This window comes from Lentinula edodes (assembly GCF_021015755.1).
Source record: "Lentinula edodes strain Le(Bin) 0899 ss11 chromosome Unknown C8R40scaffold_6, whole genome shotgun sequence".
Taxonomy (NCBI): domain Eukaryota; kingdom Fungi; phylum Basidiomycota; class Agaricomycetes; order Agaricales; family Omphalotaceae; genus Lentinula; species Lentinula edodes.
In genome coordinates this window covers 380212-405704 of record NW_025764312.1, presented here as the reverse complement: position 1 = coordinate 405704, position 25493 = coordinate 380212, and the positions used below count along the sequence as shown (strand labels likewise).

General features: G+C 45.6%; 12 protein-coding genes across 12 annotated transcripts; 6 read left to right on the top strand and 6 right to left on the bottom strand.

The window, feature by feature from the left end:
• Window positions 1-1898: 1898 nt before the first annotated feature.
• Window positions 1899-2647, top strand: C8R40DRAFT_770877 (uncharacterized protein). Its single transcript, XM_046236166.1, has 3 exons — window positions 1899-1939; window positions 1996-2498; window positions 2554-2647. The coding sequence occupies exon 2, from the start codon at window positions 2038-2040 to the stop codon at window positions 2440-2442; it is 405 nt and encodes a 134-aa protein (XP_046089629.1). The 5' UTR covers window positions 1899-1939; window positions 1996-2037; the 3' UTR covers window positions 2443-2498; window positions 2554-2647.
• On the top strand, window positions 2335-3558 carry C8R40DRAFT_1090041 (uncharacterized protein). Its single transcript, XM_046227457.1, has 6 exons — window positions 2335-2498; window positions 2554-2639; window positions 2689-2760; window positions 2812-2823; window positions 2878-2942; window positions 2993-3558. Exons 1-6 carry the CDS (start codon window positions 2492-2494, stop codon window positions 3372-3374), a joined length of 624 nt encoding a protein of 207 aa, XP_046089628.1. The 5' UTR covers window positions 2335-2491; the 3' UTR covers window positions 3375-3558.
• A 144-nt stretch (window positions 3559-3702) lies between these two features.
• C8R40DRAFT_1037889 (uncharacterized protein) lies at window positions 3703-4989 on the bottom strand (the record flags this gene model as incomplete). Its single annotated transcript, XM_046223705.1, has 4 exons — window positions 3703-3837; window positions 3890-4170; window positions 4225-4660; window positions 4726-4989. The coding sequence occupies 4 exons, from the start codon at window positions 4987-4989 to the stop codon at window positions 3703-3705; spliced, it is 1116 nt and encodes a 371-aa protein (XP_046089627.1).
• Window positions 4990-6114: 1125 nt separating this feature from the next.
• C8R40DRAFT_1037824 (Cloroperoxidase) lies at window positions 6115-7130 on the bottom strand (the record flags this gene model as incomplete). The annotated part of the gene is made up of 5 exons (XM_046223699.1): window positions 6115-6343; window positions 6406-6693; window positions 6743-6845; window positions 6905-6978; window positions 7027-7130. The coding sequence occupies 5 exons, from the start codon at window positions 7128-7130 to the stop codon at window positions 6115-6117; spliced, it is 798 nt and encodes a 265-aa protein (XP_046089626.1).
• A 451-nt stretch (window positions 7131-7581) lies between these two features.
• On the bottom strand, window positions 7582-8854 carry C8R40DRAFT_770834 (uncharacterized protein). The gene is made up of 5 exons (XM_046236165.1): window positions 8460-8854; window positions 8212-8400; window positions 7940-8154; window positions 7771-7868; window positions 7582-7715 (listed from the first exon to the last, which is right to left on the bottom strand). The coding sequence occupies exons 1-5, from the start codon at window positions 8490-8492 to the stop codon at window positions 7657-7659; spliced, it is 594 nt and encodes a 197-aa protein (XP_046089625.1). The 5' UTR covers window positions 8493-8854; the 3' UTR covers window positions 7582-7656.
• A 24-nt stretch (window positions 8855-8878) lies between these two features.
• C8R40DRAFT_1159055 (formyl transferase) lies at window positions 8879-10179 on the bottom strand (the record flags this gene model as incomplete). The annotated part of the gene is made up of 6 exons (XM_046229828.1): window positions 8879-9196; window positions 9256-9489; window positions 9545-9817; window positions 9871-9950; window positions 9999-10077; window positions 10135-10179. The coding sequence occupies 6 exons, from the start codon at window positions 10177-10179 to the stop codon at window positions 8879-8881; spliced, it is 1029 nt and encodes a 342-aa protein (XP_046089624.1).
• Window positions 10180-11428: 1249 nt separating this feature from the next.
• Window positions 11429-12350, top strand: C8R40DRAFT_1167264 (uncharacterized protein; the record flags this gene model as incomplete). The annotated part of the gene is made up of 2 exons (XM_046230984.1): window positions 11429-11535; window positions 11597-12350. 2 exons carry the CDS (start codon window positions 11429-11431, stop codon window positions 12348-12350), a joined length of 861 nt encoding a protein of 286 aa, XP_046089623.1.
• A 921-nt stretch (window positions 12351-13271) lies between these two features.
• Window positions 13272-14145, top strand: C8R40DRAFT_989697 (uncharacterized protein; the record flags this gene model as incomplete). The annotated part of the gene is made up of 2 exons (XM_046236711.1): window positions 13272-13399; window positions 13455-14145. Coding segments are annotated over 2 exons (819 nt in total), but the record flags the coding sequence as incomplete, so codon positions are not given.
• Window positions 14146-14163: 18 nt separating this feature from the next.
• Window positions 14164-16764, bottom strand: C8R40DRAFT_1037603 (Alpha/Beta hydrolase protein; the record flags this gene model as incomplete). The annotated part of the gene is made up of 3 exons (XM_046223682.1): window positions 14164-14827; window positions 16097-16217; window positions 16248-16764. 3 exons carry the CDS (start codon window positions 16762-16764, stop codon window positions 14164-14166), a joined length of 1302 nt encoding a protein of 433 aa, XP_046089621.1.
• Window positions 16765-17028: 264 nt separating this feature from the next.
• Window positions 17029-18187, top strand: C8R40DRAFT_1037581 (Alpha/Beta hydrolase protein; the record flags this gene model as incomplete). The annotated part of the gene is made up of 3 exons (XM_046223679.1): window positions 17029-17155; window positions 17213-17833; window positions 17895-18187. The coding sequence occupies 3 exons, from the start codon at window positions 17029-17031 to the stop codon at window positions 18185-18187; spliced, it is 1041 nt and encodes a 346-aa protein (XP_046089620.1).
• A 484-nt stretch (window positions 18188-18671) lies between these two features.
• On the top strand, window positions 18672-21535 carry C8R40DRAFT_1263334 (uncharacterized protein; the record flags this gene model as incomplete). The annotated part of the gene is made up of 12 exons (XM_046233860.1): window positions 18672-18691; window positions 18741-18771; window positions 18827-18853; window positions 18913-19043; window positions 19095-19125; window positions 19188-19754; window positions 19806-20186; window positions 20239-20445; window positions 20495-20542; window positions 20592-20999; window positions 21056-21194; window positions 21252-21535. The coding sequence occupies 12 exons, from the start codon at window positions 18672-18674 to the stop codon at window positions 21446-21448; spliced, it is 2187 nt and encodes a 728-aa protein (XP_046089619.1). The 3' UTR covers window positions 21449-21535.
• Window positions 21456-24632, bottom strand: C8R40DRAFT_770716 (glycoside hydrolase family 79 protein). The gene is made up of 14 exons (XM_046236164.1): window positions 24076-24632; window positions 23998-24010; window positions 23772-23937; window positions 23630-23717; window positions 23489-23581; window positions 23412-23432; window positions 23219-23350; window positions 23070-23154; window positions 22825-23012; window positions 22647-22774; window positions 22584-22593; window positions 22224-22524; window positions 22107-22161; window positions 21456-22034 (listed from the first exon to the last, which is right to left on the bottom strand). Exons 1-14 carry the CDS (start codon window positions 24374-24376, stop codon window positions 21639-21641), a joined length of 1977 nt encoding a protein of 658 aa, XP_046089618.1. The 5' UTR covers window positions 24377-24632; the 3' UTR covers window positions 21456-21638.
• Between the last annotated feature and the right edge of the window lie 861 nt (window positions 24633-25493).

Below are 25493 nucleotides of genomic sequence, written 5' to 3'. Positions count from 1 at the left end.
CGAGTTCTCTTCCCTACCACATAAAACATGGACGAACTGTCTTCCCTACACATGAGGCATCGACAAATTATCTTCCCTACCACATGACGCATCGGCGAAGTCTCCTCGCTATCACACAACATATCGACGATAACGAACCCTGTTTCCTACCACATAACACATCAGCAACCCGTCTCCTCTACCACATGAAACATCGGCGAGTTGTCCTCCGTACCATATGAGACTTCGCCGAGAGGTCTCTTCGCTATCACATAACGTATTGACGCACCGCTTCCTACCAGATAACAAATCGGCAACCTGTCTCCTCTACCACGTAAAACATTGGCAAATTGTCCTACCTACCATATCAAACGTCGGCGAGTTGTCTCCCCTACCCCATCAGACATTGATGAAGTGTTCTCCCTACATAGATAAGCGGAAGCCAGTCTCCACACTACCTATGACTTCAGAATATGTGCGTTTGACATACTTCTTCATATCTTGCTCACTTGTTGATCACCACCCGAACAGCGATATACAATTGTCAATAAATTATTGACCTCGATATCACGGGTGTTCGACTTACCTTGTTTTCTCTGTATATTTTTGACTGTGCCATTATGAAATTCTTGTATACCCTGTACAATCACAGTCCGGATGCCCGACAAACCCTGTTTCGTACCACACAAGACATTCGCAATTCGTCTCCCCTACTACGTGAAACATCGGCGAGTTGTCCTCCCTATCATATGAGACTTCGGTGAGATGTTTCTTCGCTATCATATAACATATCGACGAACCCTTCTTCCTTCTAGATAAAACATCGGCGACCCGTTTCCTCCACCACGGGAAACATTGGCAAGCTGTCCTCCCTACCATATGAAACGTCGGCGAGTTGTCCCCCCTACCCAATCAGACATTGATGAAGTGTTTTCCCTATCTAGATAAGCGGAAGCCAGTCTCGACACTTATATCTACAACCTCACCGTACGTGCGTTTGGCATACTTCTTTATATCTCGCTACAATTGTCAATAAATTATTGACCACATAAGACATTGACGAATTGTTTTTCATACCATGAGACATCGACAAGTTGTCTTCCTTACCGCGTAAGACATCGACGACTTACCTTCCCTACCACATTAGGCATTAACGAATTGTCTTTCCTACCACAATAGACATCAACGAGTTCTCTTCCCTACCACATAAAACATGGATGAATTGTCTTTCCTACACATGAGGCATCGACAAATCATCTTCCCTACCACATAACTTCGGCGAGAGGTCTCTTCCCTATCACATAACGTATTGACGCACCGCTTCCTACCAGATAACACATCGGCAACCTGTCTCCTCTACCACGTAAAACATTGCCAAATTGTCCTACCTACCATATCAAACGTCGGCGAGTTGCCATCTCCCCTACCCCATCAGACATTGATGAAGTGTTTTCCCTACGTAGATAAGCGGAAGCCAGTTTGCACACTACCTATGAATTCAGAATACGTGCGTTTGACATACTTCTTCATATCTTGCTCACTTGTTGATCACCACCCGAACAGCGATATACAATTGTCAATAAATCATTGACCTCAATATCAGGTGTGTTCTACTTACACAGTCCGGATGCCCGACAAACCCTGTTTCGTACCACACAAGACATTGGCAACTCGTCCCCCCAACTATGTGAAACATCGGCGAGTTGTCCTCCCTATCATATGAGACTTCAGTGAGAGGTTTCTTTGCTATCACATAACATATCGACGAACCCTGTTTCCTTCTAGATAAAACATCGGCAACCCATCTCCTCTACCACAGGGAACATTGGCAAGTTGTCCTCCCTACCATATGAAACGTCGGCGAGTTGTCTCCCCTACCCAATCAGACATTGACGAAGTGTTTTTCCTACCTAGATAAGCGGAAGCCAGTCTCCACACTCATATCTACCACTCACCGTACGTGCGCTTGACATACTTCTTTATATCTTTCTGGCTCGTTGATCACCGCCTGAACAGCGATGTACAATTGTCGATAAACCATTGACCTTCCTATCAGGTATGTTTTACTTACCTTGTTGTCTCTGTATATTCGTTGCCTGTGCCCTCGTGAAATTCAACCTCTTTGTACACTCTGTACAATCACAGTCCCAGTGTCACGAAATCTGTTCAATTCAAGAACATAACGACATTCCTAGACCTAGACTGAGAAATAGCCATCGTGTACCAATTTTTGGATTCCAGCTACATGATTGCAGTGTTAACAATTGGTTAACCACAACTGAACTGGTTACAATATTGAATGATGGTGTTCATGTTCAGCGAGAAGCAAAGAGGCGTTACGATGTCACTACGTGTGGTTCTCATGTTGACTCAACTTCGAATGATAAATTCAGATCCGGCGTCCTTATCTTTCTTTGTCCTTTACTTCCACCATCTCTATCCAACGTTCACATTATTGCGTGAACCTATGAACTGAGCTTCTTCCAACATCACCACGGCTTTTTAAGCAAAAATGCAAGGTATGCTACCGATAAATTCAAAACTTCTGACTCTTATATATTTTGTTTCCCAAAGGACAATTTTCTACTACTCCTCAAAGATCTCAACGTATGAACTTCACCCCAGAGCAGCGCGCTCTCCTCATTACAGCTATAGAAGAAGTACATTATAGAACAGTGCCTTCTTCATATCCTCAACAACTTCACACAGAAATATTATCCAACCGACGACACAATTCAACAGTTAGCAAACGACTTTCACATAAGCTGTCATCAAATCAGAGTACGCATCCATACAACTGCTTTAGCATTGATCTAACACCATCGTATTCAGATCTGGTTTTGTGTCAGTTACTCTTATTTTATAACGAACTTATGCCCTGAACATATCACAAATTAGAATCGACGGCAACAAATGCGAAGGAATAAAATTCGCGCAAAATTTCAAGACTTAAAATCACCCAAGTACATTCGTGCATAGCTATATCCTCCTCAATTCATTGATTTTGTCACAGAGACTCAACACTTTCCCTGCCTCCGGAAAACTTGAACCCCAACCTCGAACATTCACATCCCACACTCGAAGAACCGACATTTCTTCCTTCTCCGGAACACCTGAACCAAAGAATCAGTCAATCGAATCCTCCCTTACAGCGACACAAGCCCGACGATCCATCTGACGATGACATCCTTCCCTCTATATCATCTATTTTTCCCGACATTATTAACAAAAACGATATTAGTGCTACACCTTTTGTATCTTCCTCTGTCCAGACTTCCACACGTCGACCAAAACAAATGCCATATTCTTTACCACCCATCACATCTTTATTACAATCCATTCCTCTTACTCCACCAACCAAGAACTATAACTACAGCTTTCCTATGCCCAAATAAAATTCTTTTCCTCCTCTGTACCTAAATGAACCAAATTGTAACACAAATCTGTTGCAAATATTTTCGAATTGATTTGTCCTTCACTCTCGAAACTATCCAAATCGCGATGAACCCTTTCAGAGTCGGGGATTGCCGCGCTCGCGGCGCTAAAGGATCACCATAAGGACGAATCGTACATTTCATTTCGGACTCGTAACATAAGCCTCCAAGCAACTTGGAACAATGGAAGCGCCAATGGAAGTTTAGCGCGCGAAAATGTGGCGTGGGCGCTCTCTGTTCAAATTCGTTGGTTTTCTTCGTTCTGAATGACATCTACGAACTACAGAGCTCATCCAGACCCAGATTCTCCAGCAGCTGGCCAATCTGTATATCCTCTTCCGCTGGCATCTCCCTGAAGATAGAATGTCGACCGGTCATATGGCGTCAACGGCAAATTTTTGAATAATCGTCTGGGAAGGTCAGGCTGCAGGAACATTATCAGCGACGATCTCGAATCTGACCGTGAACATACATACATTCGAAATGTATCTTCTTCCGAAAGCTATCAAATCCCCTGTTGAATCAGCCCTTTCAATCGCCGTCGCGCGGTCGAATCCTCCAGCGACGATAAGCGGCTTCGGTGTCCATATATCACGGATAAAGTCGTTGGAATCGGTCGATGTAATGGGTGTATCCCGTGTAGTGCTGCCCTCAACTCGTGGCTCACATACGGAGACGTAGGCGAAGTCGGGATACAGCGTTTTGATGTTTTTGACTATGTATGAGTAGGTCGGGATCGGATCTTGCATTCTCATGTCTGACAGTAGAACGTTAAATCTTGGAGCAACAGGGAAGATCAAACAAGATTTACCTTGAAAAGTGCTCCATGGACTGAACCTCACCCCTACTTTCTCTTGCCCAACTTCCTTCGTTACGGCCTCAATTATTTCCAATCCTAGTCTTGCTCGATTTTCAATGCTTCCCCCGTATTCGTCTGTACGGTTGTTGGACACGTCTTCCAGAAACTGGTTAAGCAAGTATCCGTTGGCCATGTGAATTTCGACTCCGTCAAAGCCTGCTTTGTTTATTGCATTCGAGGCGGCTCTCACGTATGACTGTATTAGCGATTTGATTTCGTCGACTTCCAGAGCGCGAGGGACGTCATGCCCTTCCATCGGTATTGCAGACGGTGCAATTGGAGTGTATGATGGATCCTCGGCAGCAAGGAGTTTGGGATCTGCATCTCGGCCTGCAGTCCACAGTTGTAGGAAGATATAACTGCCATTTTTGTGAACCGCATATGTGATCTGCAGGTACATAACGTGTTCAGGACCTTCGTCTCTTCAATATACCTGTGCTATCTAATGCTTACTTCCTTCCAAGCGGCAGCTTGCTTGTCATTCCATATGCCAGGGACATTGGGATATCCTCCCGCCTTCGGGTCTACTAGGGTGCCCTCAGCGATAAGGAGCGTACCAGGACTCCTCGATCTTTGCGAGTAATATTCCCGCATAACAGGGAGCTGAGGGACATGCTGATCGTCGCATCTCATACGCGTCAAGGGCGCAAGAACGACGCGATGTTTCAAGGAGAGATTCCCCACTTCTATGGGCTTGAAGAGTTTGGTCGAGGACATATTTAGGACGATTCTGCAACATTGGGTGTTTTCTTCAACCTTTTTATACCTTCTTACATCCGCGAAGTTCGAACTTGAAGAGGATGAGTAAGGCTCTGCTTACAAACCCCATATTTAATCAGTAAGATAGTCATGATGCAACGCCGGTGGAACACGAATTCCCTGCGCTCCTGGACCCTTCGAATGGCAGAAAAGTAAACGGACACCGCAGAAACGCGAGGTAGTTTCTTCGTTGATACTGAAACCCAGACCGAAAATTGAACGACATTTGTACTCAATGTCAGCTGCTCTCACTGTGCTATTATATATATTTGGTCTGACCAGGTCCGAAAACCTTTTCCTGAAAATTTTCAGCCCTAGCTTATATAACTTCCAATGGTCAAGGAGCTTGATTATGATGTTGGTATTTCGGCAACTGAGCTTTATCTTGAATTGGTCTGGCGCTTCTTGACTTGCCCAATATTCAGTGGAGATGCGTTAGGCCTGTCGTTGGAGAGCAGTATGGCTATCCTGAACTATCTAGACATAAACATCGCATGCGAAAAAAATCATAGTATATAGATTTGTGTACCAAGGATATTCAACGCCAAGCAGGAAGTGCTTTTGGCGATTTCGATTTTGGAGAAGCTCTTCTGAATGAATTATCTGCTTGAGATTTTTCCTTCGTCCTATCGAATGCGTCCCATCCTTCAGGCAAGCTCTTCGCTGCAACTAAAGGATACTTGATACGAGAGCATTGAGGTCGTCGGATAGGATTCTTTGGTTTAGCTGTAACGTGAGTGGGGACTGCAACACTTTGCTGTGCTTCAAACTGAAAGCATCGTACAGCAGCGACGAGAATAGCAAGGATTCTTAAGAAACAACAAGATATGGATCTTGGTATCCGAGGGATGCCCTTTAGCCGACCTTATAATGATTTTGGTGGTCATGATCACGAGAATGTTGTTCAAGGCGACAAAGTTTGTTCTCGGTACAAGTATTATACAAGTTTAAGGTATATGCATCGAATGCAATACACCATTGATACGAAAGCTACAAAAGAACGAGAACAGCGGTTCAAAGGATGAAACCAAAACACAAAACAGACCAGTATTTTCATAATGGGCAAACGGTGCATTGATCCAATCACGTATTGAAAGGTTGAGGCGGCCAAACTATTGCTAGACCCTCCGGCTGAAGACGTGTCCAAGGACACGTAATCAATGAGCTGGGTAACCAAGGTCCTTTCGTTTGAGAAGCTTCATTCAGCTGGGTCATGAGATTTATCAAAGATGCAGAATTTATCGGAGATGATGGACGTTTCCACCCTTCAGCAAGAGGGAGGCGCTCCTCACGGAAAAATATCTGGACAAATCTATGCATCAAGAAGCGAACGTGAGCTTGTTACTCCAAACGAAACAGCACACAATGTGTAACCTTTTCGGCGCGACCCCAGTCCTCGGATCACCCATGACAGAGAGGAACAGACTTGCTTCCAGTAGTTGCGATTGGCGTTCCTTGATGGTGTTGACCAATTCTGCGTTTTCTTTCTTCGCAAGCGCGAGCCGTTCTTCTAAGACTTGACCAACAGAGGTAGTATTGTACACGTCGAAACCTGGATTTGATTCGGAAAGGGTGCTGAAGACAGTGGAGTTGAAATGCAGATTGTCCCCGAGAGCGTAATCTAAGCGAGATATGGATGCGTCGTGTTCAATAGTGCCATGCCTGTGTAGCATATATGAGGAAAAGGTGAAGAAATGACAAGGAAACAAACAATTTGAGGTCGTCGAGCGTAAAACTATCAGGAGCATCGGTGGTCAGAAGGGCTAGTTTGAGAGCCAAATTCATGACTGGGTCGGCCGGATTGTTATAAACGACTTCCAAGTGTAATCAATCATTGTGGCTCTGTGGGATTTCGGGAAGACGCGACTCGTACCATCGGCAGCTTTGAGAACCATCGGAATGGTGATGTTTTTGCCGTCTCTAGAGATAAATCCATGGTTTGCGAGCCTCTAAAACGTTTTACTCGAGCTCACTGAGAAGCATAGAGGGACAAACGTGTTCATTCCCGGACAGGGCGAACGTAAATCGCCTTCACCAGGAGCGATCCAGCGATGATAATTCCAGTCGATGTTGTCAAATGCGTCAGTATGTTGAAGCATCTGGGAGGTGAGCATGACTTGGGTCGAGCAACTCAACAGCACTAGAGCAAGATTAACAAGAAGTAGAGAGAGCAGCATATTGATGATGGTGGATTAACGAGATTGTGCCATGAATCAAGCGCCCACATAATTAATGATTGACTTTCACACCAGAAGGAGAAAAATTCTGCTCGATGGAAAAGACAAAAGAACCAAAATGATTCAGTAGATGATTCAGTCACCACTGAATTATCACAATTTTGTTGAGCTGAACGGGAATGTATGCGCGTTTCAGTCGCTCTGAAATACAATGATTCATGGCATCATTCAGTGGCCAGTGTTATTCCATGATTCCACATGTCATTCTGTCGAGCGAAATGTTTTCTACTTCAGGTGTGTTTACACAAGGATTTGAAGAAAATCATATTTTCCTGACGGTATAACACTATTAAATCAACAATTGTCATATATAATACGGAATACAGAATTGTTTATTGTGATACACTTTCTTCAAACAAATAGACCCCAGTTTCTTCAATTTCCCGATTCAGCTCAAGGTATTCTGACCGCCAACTCCACCGAGGTGACGATTTTCAGGATGAGCGCCTACACATGTCAGAAATCAGATCATGATTAAGTGCGAGAGTGGTTTATAACTCACCGTGCGCGACTGCTCGTTCCCGACGGAGCAAAGCTTCCCTCTCCAAACGTTCCGCCTCAGCTAATTCAGAACTTTGGGTCTTCAGGGCGTTTGCTTCCCTATCAAATGACAGAAGAAGTCAGCAATCAATCACGACCTGCAGAAGCCTGCAGATTGATGAATAACCAACATTTCTTTCTGCATTCCTTTGGCCTTCAGCGCGTTGCTGCCAACCGCCGCACCAAGAGCTTTCTCGACTTTACCAGTCGTTGAGTGACCGGCTCCGCCTGAGGCATTCAGGTTCGAAGACGGAGGAATATTCCCTTGATTGCCTCCGTAGTCATTGTAGCGGTCGTTCTCCGGTCTACCCATGCCTGATGGATTGTTCATGCCAGGATTCCCATACTGCAGACAAGGATTATGTTGAGAATTACTAGAGGCGAACGAAGGCGGGAGACGTACATCATTGGCAATGGGATAATCTTGTTGCTGGTCATGCATGCCTTGGTGATGATGTCCTCGCCCACCAGCAGATGGATCGTTGGAATCAGCAGCATAGGCACGACCTCCCGCCATCAAATCATTATTTGGACCGCCAGTAGCGCCGGTGCCGGTAGCCCTCTGTTCATCTTTGTGCAAAGTGTTTTGTTTCTGGCAAAGATAGTGAATGAGTACACAGACTCGGTCATGAATTTTGACTTTATGTTCACCTTGTCGTGTTTGTGTCCACCGAAGAGAGGCATTATGTATGAGTAACAAATTCAGTAGAAAATAGAAGTAATTTCAAGTTGTGGGTTATGAGAGATATGGATGGAATTATGGGAAGATGGGGCTAATACTCTTACTCGGACTCTTATAGGGTGCAATACTGCGTCGGGTGGAGCACATTTCTGCGGAATTGTTGGGGAATATGACGCGCCAAGTAGGTCATTGTTGGTCATATTCCAATCATGAGTGTGGCGTTCTTTCTGACGTAGCGACCATGTGAGTCGGTCAAAGCGTAGTGTATTGACCCATTTAAGGTAAAGTATTAACTGAGCAGCCGGCCCGGCACTAAGATTCGTAGCTGCATCGGAAAACAGAAATTGAATGAGATAGGTTCGCTAATAGCCAAGGACGCATGTACATTTCACCCAATAAACTCCGGTTCTAACCACTGGTCAACATCGTCCTGACTATCAAAGTTGATTTCGTTGTCAACCACCAGACCAAAACTTTTTGCCCCACTCCACCATTCCCTCGCATCGAGGAGCGCTCTCCCTTCTTGCTTGACCTTAAGTACGGATAGGACAGAGTTATCAGCACAACGTATCAACATTGCCTTGTCTGGTTTAGAATAACACGCTCGCCCAGGAACGGCAGGTGTATAGGGTGGAGGGGAAGCGTGTACTGAGGGCGAATGCATTTGTAGGGTTTTGATGGTAGGCAGATATACAGTGAGAGGTCGCTATAGGTGAGGGAGAGGTTTCAGAATATGCATTTGATGTTTACCAGGAAAACGATTACCTGATGTCCTATAGCTCGATACGTTCGGACGATGGCTTCTGCAGACATTGTAGTAAAGTCGAGCGTAGCATCTTTGAATGATATTGTCGGTGCGAAGGAAATATTCGTTTGCGCCTGAGCTTTAGAGACAGCTTTTCCAGCCATCATGTCGCGAAGGACAGAGACGAGAAGCTGTCCACCTTTGATCGCGAGTTTGTCGCGTAGGTCTGAGAATATTGCATTTTCCGGCAAGGACTGCGGGATGGGATGAGTCCTGTAGTAGTTAAGAGACAAAGTAGCACGTATTCACCAATGTTTGAGTCCCCCAAATTGGACCAGCATCTATGCCTTCTGATCTCTTTAGCATATTCACTATACACACGCCTGTCTCCTTTTCGTCATTCATAATAGCGTGTTGAATCGGAGCAGCACCCCGATAGGCGGGAAGAAGGGAAGGATGAACATTGAGTCGACGATCTGAAGCAAATAACTTGAGCATTTTCAAGGGTAGTATGCGGCCAAAAGAGGCTGTAATGATAACGTGTTGAGCAGAAGGATTGACGTCGGAAAATGGTGGTGGAATCTACAGACGAACAGGGTAAGGATCCATGCAGTAACAGAGGCGAACGCACTTGCCGTCCAGTTCTTGAATTCTGTTTTGGTGGGTATCGTGTGAACAGGTAATGCAAGCGAATGACCCAAGATTTTCAAGGGAGCTGGAGAAGATTCGGTTTTGTTATCCATGTCCTGTTAATAACACTCACAGACCGAAAGCCGCGAGCCGCGGTCAACTTTCTCATCGGGATTTGTGGCAATGTGTATTTCTTGCCATACGTCTGAGCGCTAACCCGCAAATAATGAGTTCCCAGCATGGGATTGGAAGAAGGAAAGTCTCTTTACATGTAATTCCTGCAAAACAAGGCACGAAAACTCGTCGCGTCCCATGAAAAGAATCTTGAGCTGGTTCCTCCATGTTGATGAGGTAGTAAGTGGCCTTCTGTTGTCATGAAGATTGTGCTTGACTCTGAGAGGAGATTGATGTAAGCATTTGAACAGCCTGAGCCAGTACATAGACGTCGTGAGCAAAATCCTGAAAAGTTCAAAAAGTTCCCACGACGCGTCTTCCATCGATATCATAGCACCAACCTCCCGCGTACGATTGACATGACCTCCTTCCCTAAAGGTTTCGAATACAGGTCTCATCCGATGCAAAGTCAGGCAACAGACTCATCTAACTCTCAGGGCTCCAGCGCATTTCGAAGGATGCAGGTGCTCCAAACTTTACCTCCTTGCCTACAACACATTGTGGCCACCCTTTGTTATATCTCACAATGCTTAGCTTGCTTTGGAAGGCCTCAAGAAATATCGTTAGCTTATTTGAATTCTACGATACCACATCAACTCCACAGAGCACTGAAGCTCCAACACTCCGCCAGATTTCAGTAGAGGTCAAATTTTCGTGACGCCAATCTCACTTGATCTGTGAACTCACTACACGAACACGCTCTCATTGCGAGATCAGAACAAAATAACGTCTCCAATATTCCGAATTTCTCAACAAGTCATGGATCCTACGCGTCTCGTCGCCGATACGGTTGTATATGGCGCACTGAGTCGTTCACAAACTCGTTCAAGGCATCCTTGCTACAGTGTAGTGTCAAGTCGTAGTGCTGAATTTCTCAGACGTTATCGGCGAAGTAATGTTCCTTTGCGATGCACTGTCGTTTTGTTTTCCTACCCAAATTCCGACAGGTTCTCCAGCAAATGAAAATCCCTCGAGAAAATCATCCGGAAGGGGTTCTGGGTTTGTACTGATTAACAGACTCAGAGCTGCTCGCTAGGTTAGTGACAATTCCCTTTGTCCAATGATTCTAACCAAAAAAAAAAAGATCTGAGGAGGATCTCTACGTGTGATAACTATTTATAGAGTATCTATGTGTTGAACAACGACAAACGAGACTGGGAGGAGGTCGGAATCACGTTCCGGTATTCCTATCTGCAATTCACTTCTTGCCGTCCGTAGGGCCGACTCAGGCCGACCCCCACATCATTGGATTCCCTGGTAACGGTCTTAACGGAAGTGTTTTGTGTTGGAACAGCCACATCCCCAACACCCGGAGTGTTCTTTTTTGACCTTGTCTTGTCCTTCTATCATACGCGTCGTCTAGAAGCGTTGAGGCTAATACGTCGCGCAATGGACTTCCCTCCGGAATTGGAACGTCTCATCTTCCTTTTCGCCATGAGGACCGATCCTTCTATTGTGCCAACGTTGAAACTTGTGGCTCACCGTGTACAAACTTGGTGAGTGCCAGGTAATCTCCGAAGAGTTTTATCTAAAATGAAAGCATAATGTCTGTTCCAGGACTAATGAGATATTGCATGAATACGTTCTTTTGGATGATTGGAATAGATCCGAGGGGGATTTGAAACACGGGTTGGGTCCAGTTCCTGGCAAAAATCAACTTTATGCTGGACACGTTTCCTCAGCATTCGCTAAAAACGTCTCCAGCCTTTGCCTCACGTACAACCACGAACTTTCAGTGGAACAGTTGAGGTTTCTTGCCAGCTGCAATTCGCTCTCTAGACTGGCTCTATGGGTAGATTTTTCTGAACGGACCGAGTTGGCGGCGGTGTTAGTCTCCCTTTCCCTGCAGATGCTATCCATTGAAGTCGGGCACTTCATGCGGCTTCTTAGATTCCCTTCCGTACCTCACGTCTGGACGTCGCGGCTCACTCATTTGGAGCTCGTATTCTGGACCGCAGACGTTAATCTTGATACCCTATCTTTTGCTCATCTTCCTTTACTCCAGCACATTTGTTTCGTCTGGGGCAGGCGAACCTATCCTTCAACTGTCAAGCTAGCCCTCGAATCTTGTGTTTGTCTTTGTACACTGGTCATTCTGACTGCTTCTGGTCAGTGGGCGGATTTCGACAAATATAGAAACCTACCGGAAGCAAAAGGCGTCAATATTGCCTTACTTCCAAGTGTCAGACAGGCCACGTACGAATGGGTACCAGGCGGTCCTACGGTCTGGCATCGCGTACAAGAATCTCTCAACTCACAGCGCAGCACCCCTCTCATTACGGCCAACGGCCAGGCTAATACGTTGCTTTAACTATCATGAATACAACAGCTACATAGCTTGGCTGACTGATCGTATAAGTTTCATTTATCTATTTTAGACTTCTCATAGATCTTCTCTTCGATGAGAATAATGTAATTCTGTCATTGGGTTTTCGAGGGTCATTACACAGGCTTTGGTATTTGCGCGTCTCTCAAACACCCTACGTTGCGCAATTTGTAGATCGAGACAATAGCTATACCAATTGGAGGATTTTTTGTATCATTCGTGAGCTTTAGTGAGAGATCTTGAGAGGCTGAGACAAATGGTGAGTTCCCCTTCATTGTTGCATGCTATGATTTCCTCACTGCAAATATGACCATGATCGTTTGTTGTCTTCATGGAGCTACAATCTGCAAGGTACATGCAGTGCGCCAGTCTCCATTCGAGGCATTAAGCGAGGTCCTCATCAGATTTTCAGGTCGCATTAAACATTGTCCGACGTTTGTACCTGTGCGATGGTGTGCCTTCAGTTCATTTCTTGATAATCTGATCTTTACTAGTACTCCAAATTTCAAAAATGACTTTCAGGGTGCTTACACGTGCAGAGACCCACATTGCAACCTTCTTGTCAGCGACAAGTCAATTGTAGGAGCTTGTCCAGATGGTGGGTCCTTGTTTGGCCTGAAAAAGTTACACGTCAACTGTAACTTGGTACCCTAGCTGATTCTCTCGATAAGATACAATGGAATCATATACTCTCCTCGCGCAGCTTGAATTTTTAACGGCCTGCCATGCATGTGATGTAAATAATGAATTCTTGTCCATTGACTGATTCGAAACGACAAGGAACCTTCGGAGTTGGCGGGCCATCTGCAGGCATCGATCGTCTGCCAGTCCCCCGTACATAAACTAGAGAAACATCTTTACGGTTCTTTTTTTTCTTCCCCGATTCACCACGCCTATCACTAGAGAGGGATGCAAGCGTTTCGTCTTCAAGATCTCCCAGTAGAGTTGGAACGCTCTATCTTTGAGATTGCAGCTCGCTTGGAGCTCAAGACCGCGATGAACTTGTCGTTAGTCTGTCGTCAGCTGAAGGAATGGTGAGTGAAATTTTGCGCCCGATATTTTTGATAGTAGCACATTATACCCTTACAGGATCCAACCTTTGATTTATGAGATGGTGACATTAGGCACCGGAGATACCGCATTATTTCTGCGTACCATGGAGATGCTTCCCGCCGATTTCTTTGCTCGTTCTGTCAAGAGACTATGCTTGACGGTGTCCGTCAACCCAAATGACGCTCAGAGGATATTACGAATTTGTACTGGCATCTCAAACTTAGCTTGTTGGGTCGATTTCATTGGCCGGTTTCCTTTGACCCCTTCGACCCCATTTCGAGAACTTCTGCATCCACTTCCCCTTCGGCGTCTCTCTATAGAAGCTGCGCATTTTCAAACGCTTTCATTTCCTGACTGTGCCTGGATTCATTCTCTCACTTATCTTGACCTCGTCTTCTGGAAGGAGGACTCGCTGTTAATACGGGAGCTGCGTTTCTTACCAGGACTTACCCATGTTGCGCTTCTACTGCAGCATTCGTCAATCGAAACTAGCGCGTTGGCTTACATCCTATCCATATCACCATCCTTACAAATTTTGTGTCTTGTTACCGACGAAGATGACCTCGAACGGTATGAGCAGGGCACTAAACTCGTGGATCCCCGCGTTGTCTGCCTACCGCATCCAGAGAGTGTCCTTGACTGGGAGGCACCGTATCGAGGCCGTCCGGATATGTGGTCACAGGCCGAGGAAATCATAGAACAACGACAACTTGCGGCTAATCAGGTGAGGAATCGTTTTTTAGGGTTAAAACTTCGAGTACTCAATGTTACAATAGATGGAGGAATAACGGTATACTGTATACAAATTGGTTATATCGGACTTATAATCATTTTGACCTGTGAAGGGGCTCGAAAGGTCAGTAACACACAAAGTAGTGAAAATGTAATGTAATGATACCTTTGCTAAAAACCTTAGTAGATGATTGACAACGGCCTCACTTTGCTCCTGCTGCGCCCAGTGCCCTGTGTCAGGGAGCAGAACGACATCTTCTTTGTCCATGTTTTCGCATACGTAGTCTTTCATTCTTTCCAAAGAACCAGGACTTTGGTACACACCCCAATCCTTGTCTCCAGAGAGAAACATCGCTGGCACCGTTACGCGTTTCCCAGTGAAGGCTTGCATATCCGCAGTCCACTTCGCGTCCGTCATGCAGCGGTACCAATTCAAACCGCCTTGGAAGCCAGTCCTGGAGTACTCTGAGACGTAGAAAGAGAGGTCCTCGTCTGGCAACCACTCCTGTAATGGACGGGTACCTTCACTTGCAGCCCCCATAACCGCCATGGGCATGGTATGCTCGAGAAGCATGATATAGTAATGGGGTACCGTGGCCAGGTTCGATGCAGAAGCAGATGGCAGTGGGTGAGGGTTATTCTTGGGCCAGTCCGCACTCTTCGCGTAAAAGTAATCGCTTAAGAAGTTGCGGAGGCCCTGTGGCGGTTGAAGCATATCTGGGTTCGCATTAGGTGTACATCAGGAAACCCACCCATGGGAAATAGGGCATAAATTTGGTAAAATTGCTGAAATTTGATGGATTAGTTATTTCTTGAAATTAGCCAGATTATTTAGCCCCCCATATATTTTAGGTGAAATCAGCACTAAACAGTCGGATTTCTTCAAATTAATGCCTAGTTGCGAGCAGATTTCGAGCGTGAATTTGTTCAAATTTCCCTTTATGATTCAATAACCACATATGAAGCAAATAGTGAATGCATTTGGTATGTGTACAATAAATACAACATAGATATAGTATTTAAAACTAGACTACTCGAAACTCCTCAGCACAGTAATCACCAACAGTACCAATCTGCAAACGTCACAGCAAAAAAATTGGAACACGGCACTTGTTGAGAATCTAGTGTGAGGAACTCAGTATGAGAGATGAGCAAACAGAAATATATGACAACACACCTTTGAAATATTTTTGTGGGTATTGAAGAGTCACACTGAAGAGTCGAGACTTTGTTTAACTCTACCAAGCAAAGCAAAAATACATAGCTCACCTATTAACCCTTAGCCACCCATTGTTTCTTACTTGCTCGACACCAGCCTGTATCTCCATAAGATGTGTTGGAAGCTGAATGCCTAGCAGGAAAAGTTTAGTGACTGGAGAAAATTAGAGAAAGACTGACTGAAGCAATGATGATGGGGGGAAGAAAGCACAAGAGAACGACTCGGAGCGATAACGGGGATTTGCAGGGATCGAGTAAATTTAAACTCCGACTATTGACTGAGACGGCGACCTGCAACCGAGGTAATATACAATTCAACACTCAAGTCACCGTCTATATGAATTGGACTTGCTCGAATTTTTCTACTACTTAGGCCTTTAAGATTCTTTTGCTTCAAGTTGCTCACTCCAGGCTTGCTCTATGCTCACTGGTGGTATATTACACACTAAGTCACATCAACTGAGTATTGCTCTGGGCATACAAATTATTCACATACTATGCTACCATAAAAGACTTTCCATGCACTCGCAGAGGGCTCAAATTCACGATATTATGGTAGCTTGTAGTATCACAAACTTCTGTAATTTGGCAAAACTTTTGTCAAATTTAAAAGCCATCATTTTAATCTTTCCAATTTGGCAAAATATATGTCAAATTTAGAAGCCGTGATTTTGATCTCATTAATTTGGTGAATTTCGGCTAATTGATAGGATTAGGAAGATTTCGACCATGAGAGGAAAATTAGTGCCCGATTTTCCGGAGGTGGTTTTCCTGATGTAGAGAAGTACATTGTATAATGCTTGCGCGATGGGTTCAGTTCCGCAAGCTGCTTTGTGAACAGAGAGGCCGCTGGCCCTACAAGGGACGACCCAGCTTTACTGCTCAAAGAAGAGCGAAATGGTGGTGCTCCCGGAAATGGCGCACTCATCACCACTAAGGACCTGAAGAGATCGGGCCTTATAAGCGCACAATATCCTGCGACCATAGAGCCAAAGTCGTGACCCACGACTGCAGCAACACTTTGATAACTAATTACACTGACGAACGAAACAATATCGGTTACCAAGTTGAACATACGAAAAGGTGCCAGATCATTGCTGAAATTGATAGGTCCTGAAGGAGCACCAGATGAACCAAGCATCACTGTACGACCATACCCTCTTTGGTCTAGTGCCACGACATTGTATCCTGCCTCGGATAGAGGCACCATAACCTTCCGCCAGGAGTAAGCCAGCTCTGGAAATCCGTGAAGAAGAATTACCAGAGGTGGCTGCGGAATGGAAGGATTTGGCGGAGGCAAAGCTTGAAGAAAATGAACATCCAAATCTCTCACGCGAATGGTGTTGGATGTAATGGCAGGAGGTAGCGGAATGTTTCCGTTCACTGTGGTAGCCATTATTGTCCGACCGTCGACGCGATCGAGAAATGCGAGGAAATTTGGGATTAGCGCTTTAGCGCCGAGACCAGTGACATTACGTCATTCACCGAAACACGACGGGAGCGAGGTGCAGTGCTCAGCGGTGCTTTATGTTCGTGTACTTTCATGTTTTAAATTTTACTCGTTTTCCTCTAAAACATTTTTCAGTTTCCTCCTTCCCCCTTCATGCATATCCTTAAACAATTGCAACCAAAGCATGCTCTTACCGAAGCTCAGAAGCAGATGTATGCTTCTGAGAAATTAATGAACTTTCGCTGGGTAGCCAAAGTCGCAGCCACATATTCCTCTTACATCTTATCCGTCAAAGATCTTGCAGACCAAAAGTTATTTTCAGAACTAGCTGAAATAGGTACGTCGTATACTTGGATTGCTTTTCCAGCTCGATCTCACCTTCTCTCAACTCTAGGTCAATTCACGGAGCTCGCATACACTAATGCTGTTCCAGTTCAATTCCTTTTCGAGCATCTAAACCTTTTAATGAATCCAAAGTTCCCCCTCGAAGGGTATAATGCACTTGAAGGCTCTGTGCTTGTATCCGAGTTCTTTGGCAAAGTGGCGCACCTCCATGGTTATGTTGCCTATCGGCCTAAGACGAAACAACTCGTTGTGGCTACTTCCGGGACCTCAACTGCCATTCAAGCAATACAGGATTTGCGAACCCTTTGGCATCGACACAAATCACGCAAGGGTCTGGTTCACTCGGGATTTTGGCAACTGTACAAAGGGATCCGGCCGTTTATATTAGAAGGTATCCGTAAAGGCTTCGAAGAACATAAAGAAATCCAGGAGTTGGTCATAACAGGACACAGTATGGGTGCTGCAGTGTCTTACATTCTCCTCCTTGACCAAATCCTTGTCTCAAATGATCTCATACCCGCTGACCTTTCGATCAAACTTGTCGCTTTTGGCGCCCCTAGACCAGGAGACGCCAACCTGTCGATGTATTACCAGGAGCTCATTAGCTCGTATCGGAGGAAGAACGGCGACGATGCTTTCTCTGAATATCTCGTCAAAGCCTACAATGACGGTGAGTTCAATTCATATATACTATTCGACGGCAATATTCATGTTCATCTTACAATGCCCAGGAGTCCCTGCCCTCCCCCCGCTTTTCTTGGGATATCGACATTTTACCCTTTCTCCATTATACTATGACCATATGCGCTTGTACCATATACCTCCGCGGTACTCTGAGTATACATCCTTCCATGTTGATGCAGAAAAATCTCCACAATATCCACGAGGTGGTCATAACTATTACAATGGAAGAGATCAGGAGAAGCTCCTGCGGAGGCTGGGATGGCTGGAGAAGTCGTTAGCAAAAGATGATTCATGTTGGGAAGAGGCATATTTGCAACGCGTCAGAAAACATTCCCGGTAGCTCCACTTTACGACCATGATTTTATTTCATTCAACCGTACCTATTTCCTACTATATAATATTACCATTGTATCCATACACACATCCATGGACTAGGAGGAAAAATCATTACCAATTGCTTTTCATCGAACAAATGAATACTCGTCCTTCGCTTTATTTCTAGCTACAGCAGAGCTCTGCAATCGTCGAAAATACATAGGCGCAAAAAGTAAGAAAACAATATTCAATTTCTCTCGAAGAGAAAGAAGCCCAAAGATTAGAAATGTACCATTATGCGTACAACCAACACGGAATCCCCTAGTAAAAGGCGAGGGGATTGTTAAGTTGTTGGTTGCACTGGTACATTGTTTACTTACGTATGAACCCAGGTCGTGGACTGTTTTTGAATTGTAGACAGTGTACGGGGCTGGCTGAGTCAGCGCCATGTTAAGAAAATGGTTTGCTAACCCTAACCTGTTCCCTAACCTTGCTCTACACCTCACACAATGGACGGTCGTGCTCCTCGGTAAGACCACAAAGTATCACACAGGAAGCTAGATACTTACTCTCTTCAGCATTAAAAACCGCGCGCCCGCCGCGATCCAGGTATCTTTAAACGCCATTGTCTTTGAAATCGTAGTAGATTTGACTAGTTTCGTAGATCACTGCCGAGCAACTTCTTCGAGAGGTACAATTTGTTGCTATCTATCTCGGAGGACGATAGCTAATAGTGCTTCGCGCTACTAGGCTCAAGAGCGACAAGAGAGTGCATTTCGGGCACCCAAGCAACGAGTAGAAGATTTTGAAGAACTTAATGAATATCGAGGAAGGAAACGAAAGGAATTCGAGGAACGTATCAGGAGAACACGAGGGAGCATGTACGTTCTTGCTTCCATTTAATCCTACAAAGCAACTCACGCAAATATCAGAAAAGAATGGTTACAATACGCCAATTGGGAGGTATGCACGAAAAGAACTTGTGTGTTTTTTTTCGGGTCAGATAACAACCAACATCTTCACAGGCTTCACAAAACGAATTTGCTCGCTCTCGCTCGGTATATGAACGCGCACTGGATGTCGATCCCCGGAGCATACAACTATGGCTGAGCTACACAGAAATGGAACTCAAAAACCGAAACGTGCAACATTCCCGCAATCTTTTCGATCGAGCTGTGACACTACTTCCTCGAGTTGACCAGCTATGGTACAAATACGTCTATCTCGAAGAATTGTTGCAGAATGTAGCTGGTGCGCGGCAGGTGTTTGAGCGGTGGATGAAATGGGAGCCTGATGACAAGGCGTGGCAGGCGTTCATCAAAATGGAAGAGCGGTATGGGGAGCTGGACAGAGCAAGCACTATATACGAGAGGTGGGTTGCTGTGCGTCCAGAACCGAGGGTATGGGTCAAGTGGGGAAAATTTGAAGAAGAGAGGCAGAGACTGGACAAGGCGCGGGAAGTGTTCCAGACTGCGTTGGACTTCTTTGGTGATGACGAGGAGCAGGTGGAGAAAGCACAAGCTGTGTTCAGTGCGTTTGCTAAAATGGAAACACGCTTGAAAGAGTTTGAGCGTGCAAGAGTTATTTACAAAGTGCGTCGTACCTTCTTTCTGAGATCAGAACCCTCATATATTTCCTGGTAGTTTGCCTTGGCCCGTATACCTCGATCCAAATCTGCCGGGTTGTATGCATCATATACCAAATTCGAAAAACAATTCGGTACTCGGACGACGCTAGAGTCAACTGTCTTGGGAAAGCGGAGAATACAATACGAGGAAGAACTTTCACATGACGGTAGAAACTATGATGTGTGGTTTGACTATGCGCGATTGGAAGAGGGAGCTTTCAGGGATCTTCGAGGTGAGGGCGCCACAACGGACGAAGAGGAAACTGCAATGGGACGTGTCAGGGAGGTCTACGAGCGGGCTGTAGCACAGGTGCCTCCTGGAGGAGAAAAACGACATTGGAGGAGATATATCTATCTGTGGTTAGACTATGCTCTTTTCGAGGAGATCGAGACTAAGGTACGCCCGCGCTGATCTCGTTTCAATTCTACAACCAACAATTGCCTAATAGGATTATGCTCGTGCTCGCCAAATTTATCAAACCGCAATAAGTCTCGTTCCTCATAAAATATTCACCTTCGCCAAGCTCTGGATTATGTTCGCCAAGTTCGAGATAAGAAGACTGGATCTTCCCGCGGCTCGGAAGATAATGGGCACGGCGATTGGCATGTGCCCTAAAGAGAAGTTGTTCAAAGGCTATATCGAACTTGAGACCGATGTGCGCGTCTCCATCAATAGTTGGAAAAATCGTTGACCTTTCTTCTTAGCTCCGGGAGTTTGACCGCGTTAGGAAACTCTATGAGAAGTACCTGGAGGTTCGTTTCTCTTCGCCCTTTGGTTTTCCCAATACTCACATTCGTTCAGTTTGACCCCGCCAACTCTTCTGCATGGATCAGATACGCCGAGATTGAATCACAACTTGAAGACTTTGCCCGTACTCGTGCGATTTTCGAGCTTGGAATCTCACAGTCGCCTCTGTCGATGCCAGAACTACTCTGGAAGGCGTACGTTGATTTCGAGATTGAAGAAGGGGAACGGGAAACAGCCCGATCATTATATGAACGACTCATCTCTCTCAGTGGACACGTCAAGGTCTGGATATCATATGCCTTGTTCGAGGCGGAGCCAATTGCACTTCCTCGAGCTATGCGGGAAGATGATGAAGAGGACGAGGATGTTGAACAGAAGATGGTTCCTGGGGACCCCGACCGCGCCAGACAGGTGTTCGATCGAGCGTACAAGGAAATGAAGAGCAAGGGATTGAAGGATGAGGTATTATTTCACTGTTCCATGGTTTGTATGTAGTATTCATCATTTTTGTACTTTAGCGCGTTGCTCTTCTCGAAGTTTGGAAGACGTTCGAGGAGACTCATGGTACTGCAGACGACGTGGCCAAAGTCCAGGGTATGATGCCGATCGTCAGCAAGAAGAGGCACGTAGACCAAGAAACCGGCCAAATGGTCGAAGGTTCGTTGGCATTTGCTTCTTACTACCGGCCATTGCTCACGATTTAACGTGTTCCAGATTGGGAACTCGTATTTGCTGACGATGAGCGAGAAAACAACCCGACTTCTTTCAAGTTCCTTCAAATGGCTCACGCCTGGAAAACCAATCAAAACAAGGGTGGGAATGACGCCAAACCAATCTCTTTCGCTCCAGCATCTAACCGTAAGGATGATGATGCTACCAGCGACATGGCTAGTTCAGACGGAGAACATTGATCTATGCTATCATTAATGCTAATGTATTGTTAAATTCAGTATTGTTGTATTCAGTATCTGTTCTTATTATTGCACTCCTGCTTTGCGAAAGCCTGGATTCATAGTCCTATTGGAATACAGATTAAGTTACAAGACTAGGTATATACGTATAATTGAAGGTGATTGAAAACAGTTCACGACAAAGCAAAGATTATAATACAAATACCGCCCTCAAGAACAGTCCAAGTGCACCAATTGATCCTACTCTAAGAAGTAAACCCGCTATAGATTCTCTGAAAACAACACCACCATTCGCGCTCCCTTTACTTGAACTACCCAACGGTGAGTTCCCATTACGCCCATTTGACGTCGCCAAAACCGAAGCATCTACAGTAGCCGTGTTTCCTGTATTCGTCACCGTCGTTGTTGCAAACGTGGTCGAAGGAGCACCCTCCGTCTCGGTCAACTCGTTCGTGAGGAAGACCAAGGCAGCACCGGGAGCTGGTACGCTGACCGAACATACTTGAGCGGATTGATCGCAAGGAATCGTTTGGATAGATTCCGTTCCTTCGAGTCGGCCGTCAGAGTCAAAATTCCCACCGAACGTCTGAGGGAGATACATAAGTATGTTAGAGGGAAACATAACGGCGCCCCAAGCAAAAATAACGCAGAGACGAACCTGACCCGCCCATGAATAATCTCCTTTCTGGGATACCGATGAGGCAGTAAGGTATCTACAAATAGGTTAGTCGCGCGCACTTTTTCTCGAAACACCGCAGAAAAATCCAGTGCTCACTTGACCGTAACTTGCGACGGGGTGGTATTCGATTGCCCTGTTTGACCTCCCCCGATGGCGATATTGGCAGTGTAGTTGCTGTTCCCCGATGAATCCGATAAGAAATTGATAAGAACCATCCGTACGGGTTGGCCATTTTCGTATATGACATAATTGGGCGTGTACGTGCTTTGATTTTCGGCGCCGACCTCTAGAACCTGCGATTGGTTGGAAGGACCAAGGGCTTCAGCGATTACAAGGGAGGAGTAGAATACAGGTCCAACAGTCCATTCCCTATAGGAAGATTGATTGGTCGGAGGGGCTAATATCAAATTGAATTTGAGCGGACAGAGAAGACTGGTGATATAACTGTCCACGTACAGATGAAAGGCTAAAACTGGATGGTCAATTACAGCATGATAGATGGAGAAGATTGACACCTACGTTGTAATATACACTTTCACCACCAACATGGAACATACCACCCGAGAAGTTCGATGCGGCCATGAGAAGGCCATAATCAAGTCCCCACAAAGCCGCTCCAAATACATCACTTATTCCAGGGAAGCCACCTAAGTGATCAATTAGTGGTAAAATATTGACAATTCGGATGGGGACTTACCACAAGATGCTGTGTTTGTTTCGAACATGATAAACGGCTTGCCTTTCGTTTGAGCATAGGATGTGGAATTTAGGTAGGGCTGTACAAGACTTTGAGCGGAGGAGTGCATCAGGTACGTTGGCCATAATTCAGTGGCGTTTCTTGGGGTCCCTGTACCAAATTGGGCATAACAATTGTCGGTTGGATAGCTGGAAAGAACGAGTAACGTGAGTTCAGATGTTGGAAAGTTGGTTGTGAAAACTCACTGCTCCACGCTCATCCATGCTATATTCGAGCTATACGTATCCATGACACCGGTGTCCCATACTTCTTCTGGTGTCCAAGTTCCAGCTGTACCATCAATTTTTGTCAGCTACAGAAAACATTTGTAGTGGACGGGTGTCATGGGACTGACAGACGCTGGGAATGAGGAGAAGATTTTGGGCGATAGAAAGGTTTGAATATTGTGACATATCGTCGATAAGACTCCCGAGCTCCCCCACGTAGTCATATTGCGAATAGCTTGAGGAACGGTGACCGTGTGCAGCTGATAGACAATTCAGATGTAGATTATGGATTTGTGTATATGCTTCAATAATGGGACGTACCGTAGAGGTCCGGCTCATTGCCTGTGTAACTCAGGATATCAGTTTCCAACTTCAATGAATTTCCTACTCAGACTCGCCTGCCTGCACACCCATCAGGTAATCACCCAGAATTTCTTGAGCGGACTGTGCAATCTCAAGCCGGAAATTCGAAGAGTCATTAAACGGTATACCTTTATCATTGATGAGCAACGAAAATGTATCCTCAGTGAAACGCTCACCAACGAACCAGCGAACATTCACGAAATCCGAAATATTTCTCATCATGTACAGTAAATCTGGGGTAAACACCAAGGGCGGGGTTTCGGTCTAACAAAAGCGGATCAGCGACTGAAGTTGTTTCGATTACATTGCAGAACCTACGGGATTCGTGACGCCACTCAAGTCTTTTTCCAGAACCTTGCCATCATCCAGAGTAGCCACTTCTGAGGCTGTATCCTGCGAATTACCTCCTACACGGACGCGAACAGCTCCCGCTCTTTGTGCAATGGTCGCCAAGAGGTTCAAGAATGGGACTTGAAGAATGGATCTGACGTTTATTTGTTAATGCCGAAATAGCCTACATGAGAGAAGCAGACGCGCCACGTACGAATTTTTTCCCACTGAAAGAAGCGAAAACCGTACTCAGAACAAAAAAGTCGCTCATGCGCAGAGGAGCGATACTCACAAATTTGATTCGCCACGGACATTTCAACCGAAAAACCCATGAACGCGCCAGATTGAGTTATTGAAAGTCCAGTAGGGTTAGACTGTATATTGAAATCGAGAGAAAGCGAGGGCAGAGGATCAGGCAAAGCGGGCGGGTCAATGGTTGTGGGATTATAAGCCGCAGCACCAGTGTACGAGGAGGCGTCGGCCGAGGTCGTGGAGAAGGGATTTTGGCCAGGTACATAGTATATTGTCACTGCCGCAGAAATTCCAAGTAGGCCATGAAAAAGAAAAAGTGGAAAGAGGGCGATATTGCCCATGGTGTCGCGTAAAAATTGCAAGGTGAAGGACAAAAGCAAAAACGTTGACGGCTTGACTGTTGCATTTTCTTCGATGAGCTAATAAGAGGTTCCAGTGACGTTCGATCGAATTCGGAAAAGTACCACGCGATTTTTGCTCCCGATCATCTTGATATCATTGCGCAGCGCCAAAAGAAGAATTGGCCGCATATCATCAAGTGGATAGAAAACCGCGATGCCCAGGATTTTGAGTTGAAAGAATAGCATTTATTGCAGCGATACAGACAGAAAGCCCGAGCTCTCAGTTTGGGCGGCTGCGAGGATTGCACTAGGCAATATCCATCCGTAGTAGCCAACCGAAGGGCCTCGGCGCTCAATCGATTGACGAACACGACCGTTGACCACTCGCAAATTCTCAGCTCGGTACTGCATGTACAAGAGCCCCAATGGATGATCTATTCTTCTTGATAGAGATTGAGCGCAAAGGCATCATTTCCTGAGGGTGGGCCTCGTAACTTTTTTGCTCGACCCAGGATGCTGCACAGTGCATACATATCACCCCCGAATGGATTCAGTCATGACAAGAGCCAATACTCACCAGAATCGAGGTATGGCCCACATGTACAACTTTCAGTCTCCTCGGGCTTTGCCTCCTCGTTCAAATTTGATGTATCGACGATGTTCAGTTCGACGCCCTTGTCCATGTCCTGAGAGTTGTTGTTCTAGAAGAAGCCAATAACCACAGATGGCTTGCAAAACGCAGGGAAAACGTATGAATACAAAGTCAAGGCCTGTGACATTGGCCCGGGCCGGGTAATGTTCTATCAGACTCATAGTTTACGCCTTACTCTTCCCATCCCTCAATATCGCACAGCAGAATCCTGTAAAACGCTACTCGCAACCACCTATCTTGGCTTGCCTCGTTGCACCCTACAGCATGATTGTGACGGAACAAATATGTGCTTGGGCTTTAATCGGAGCACCCCAAAACCAAAGCTTCCTTGTGGATTCAGACAATGACAATGTGAAAACTTAGATGGATCCATCCTCTTCTATTAGACCGAACATAGCGCGAAAGGCCATCAGCTTATCCTCGACGTCTGCCATTCCTGCTGCTTCTCGTTCATTAAACAGCCAA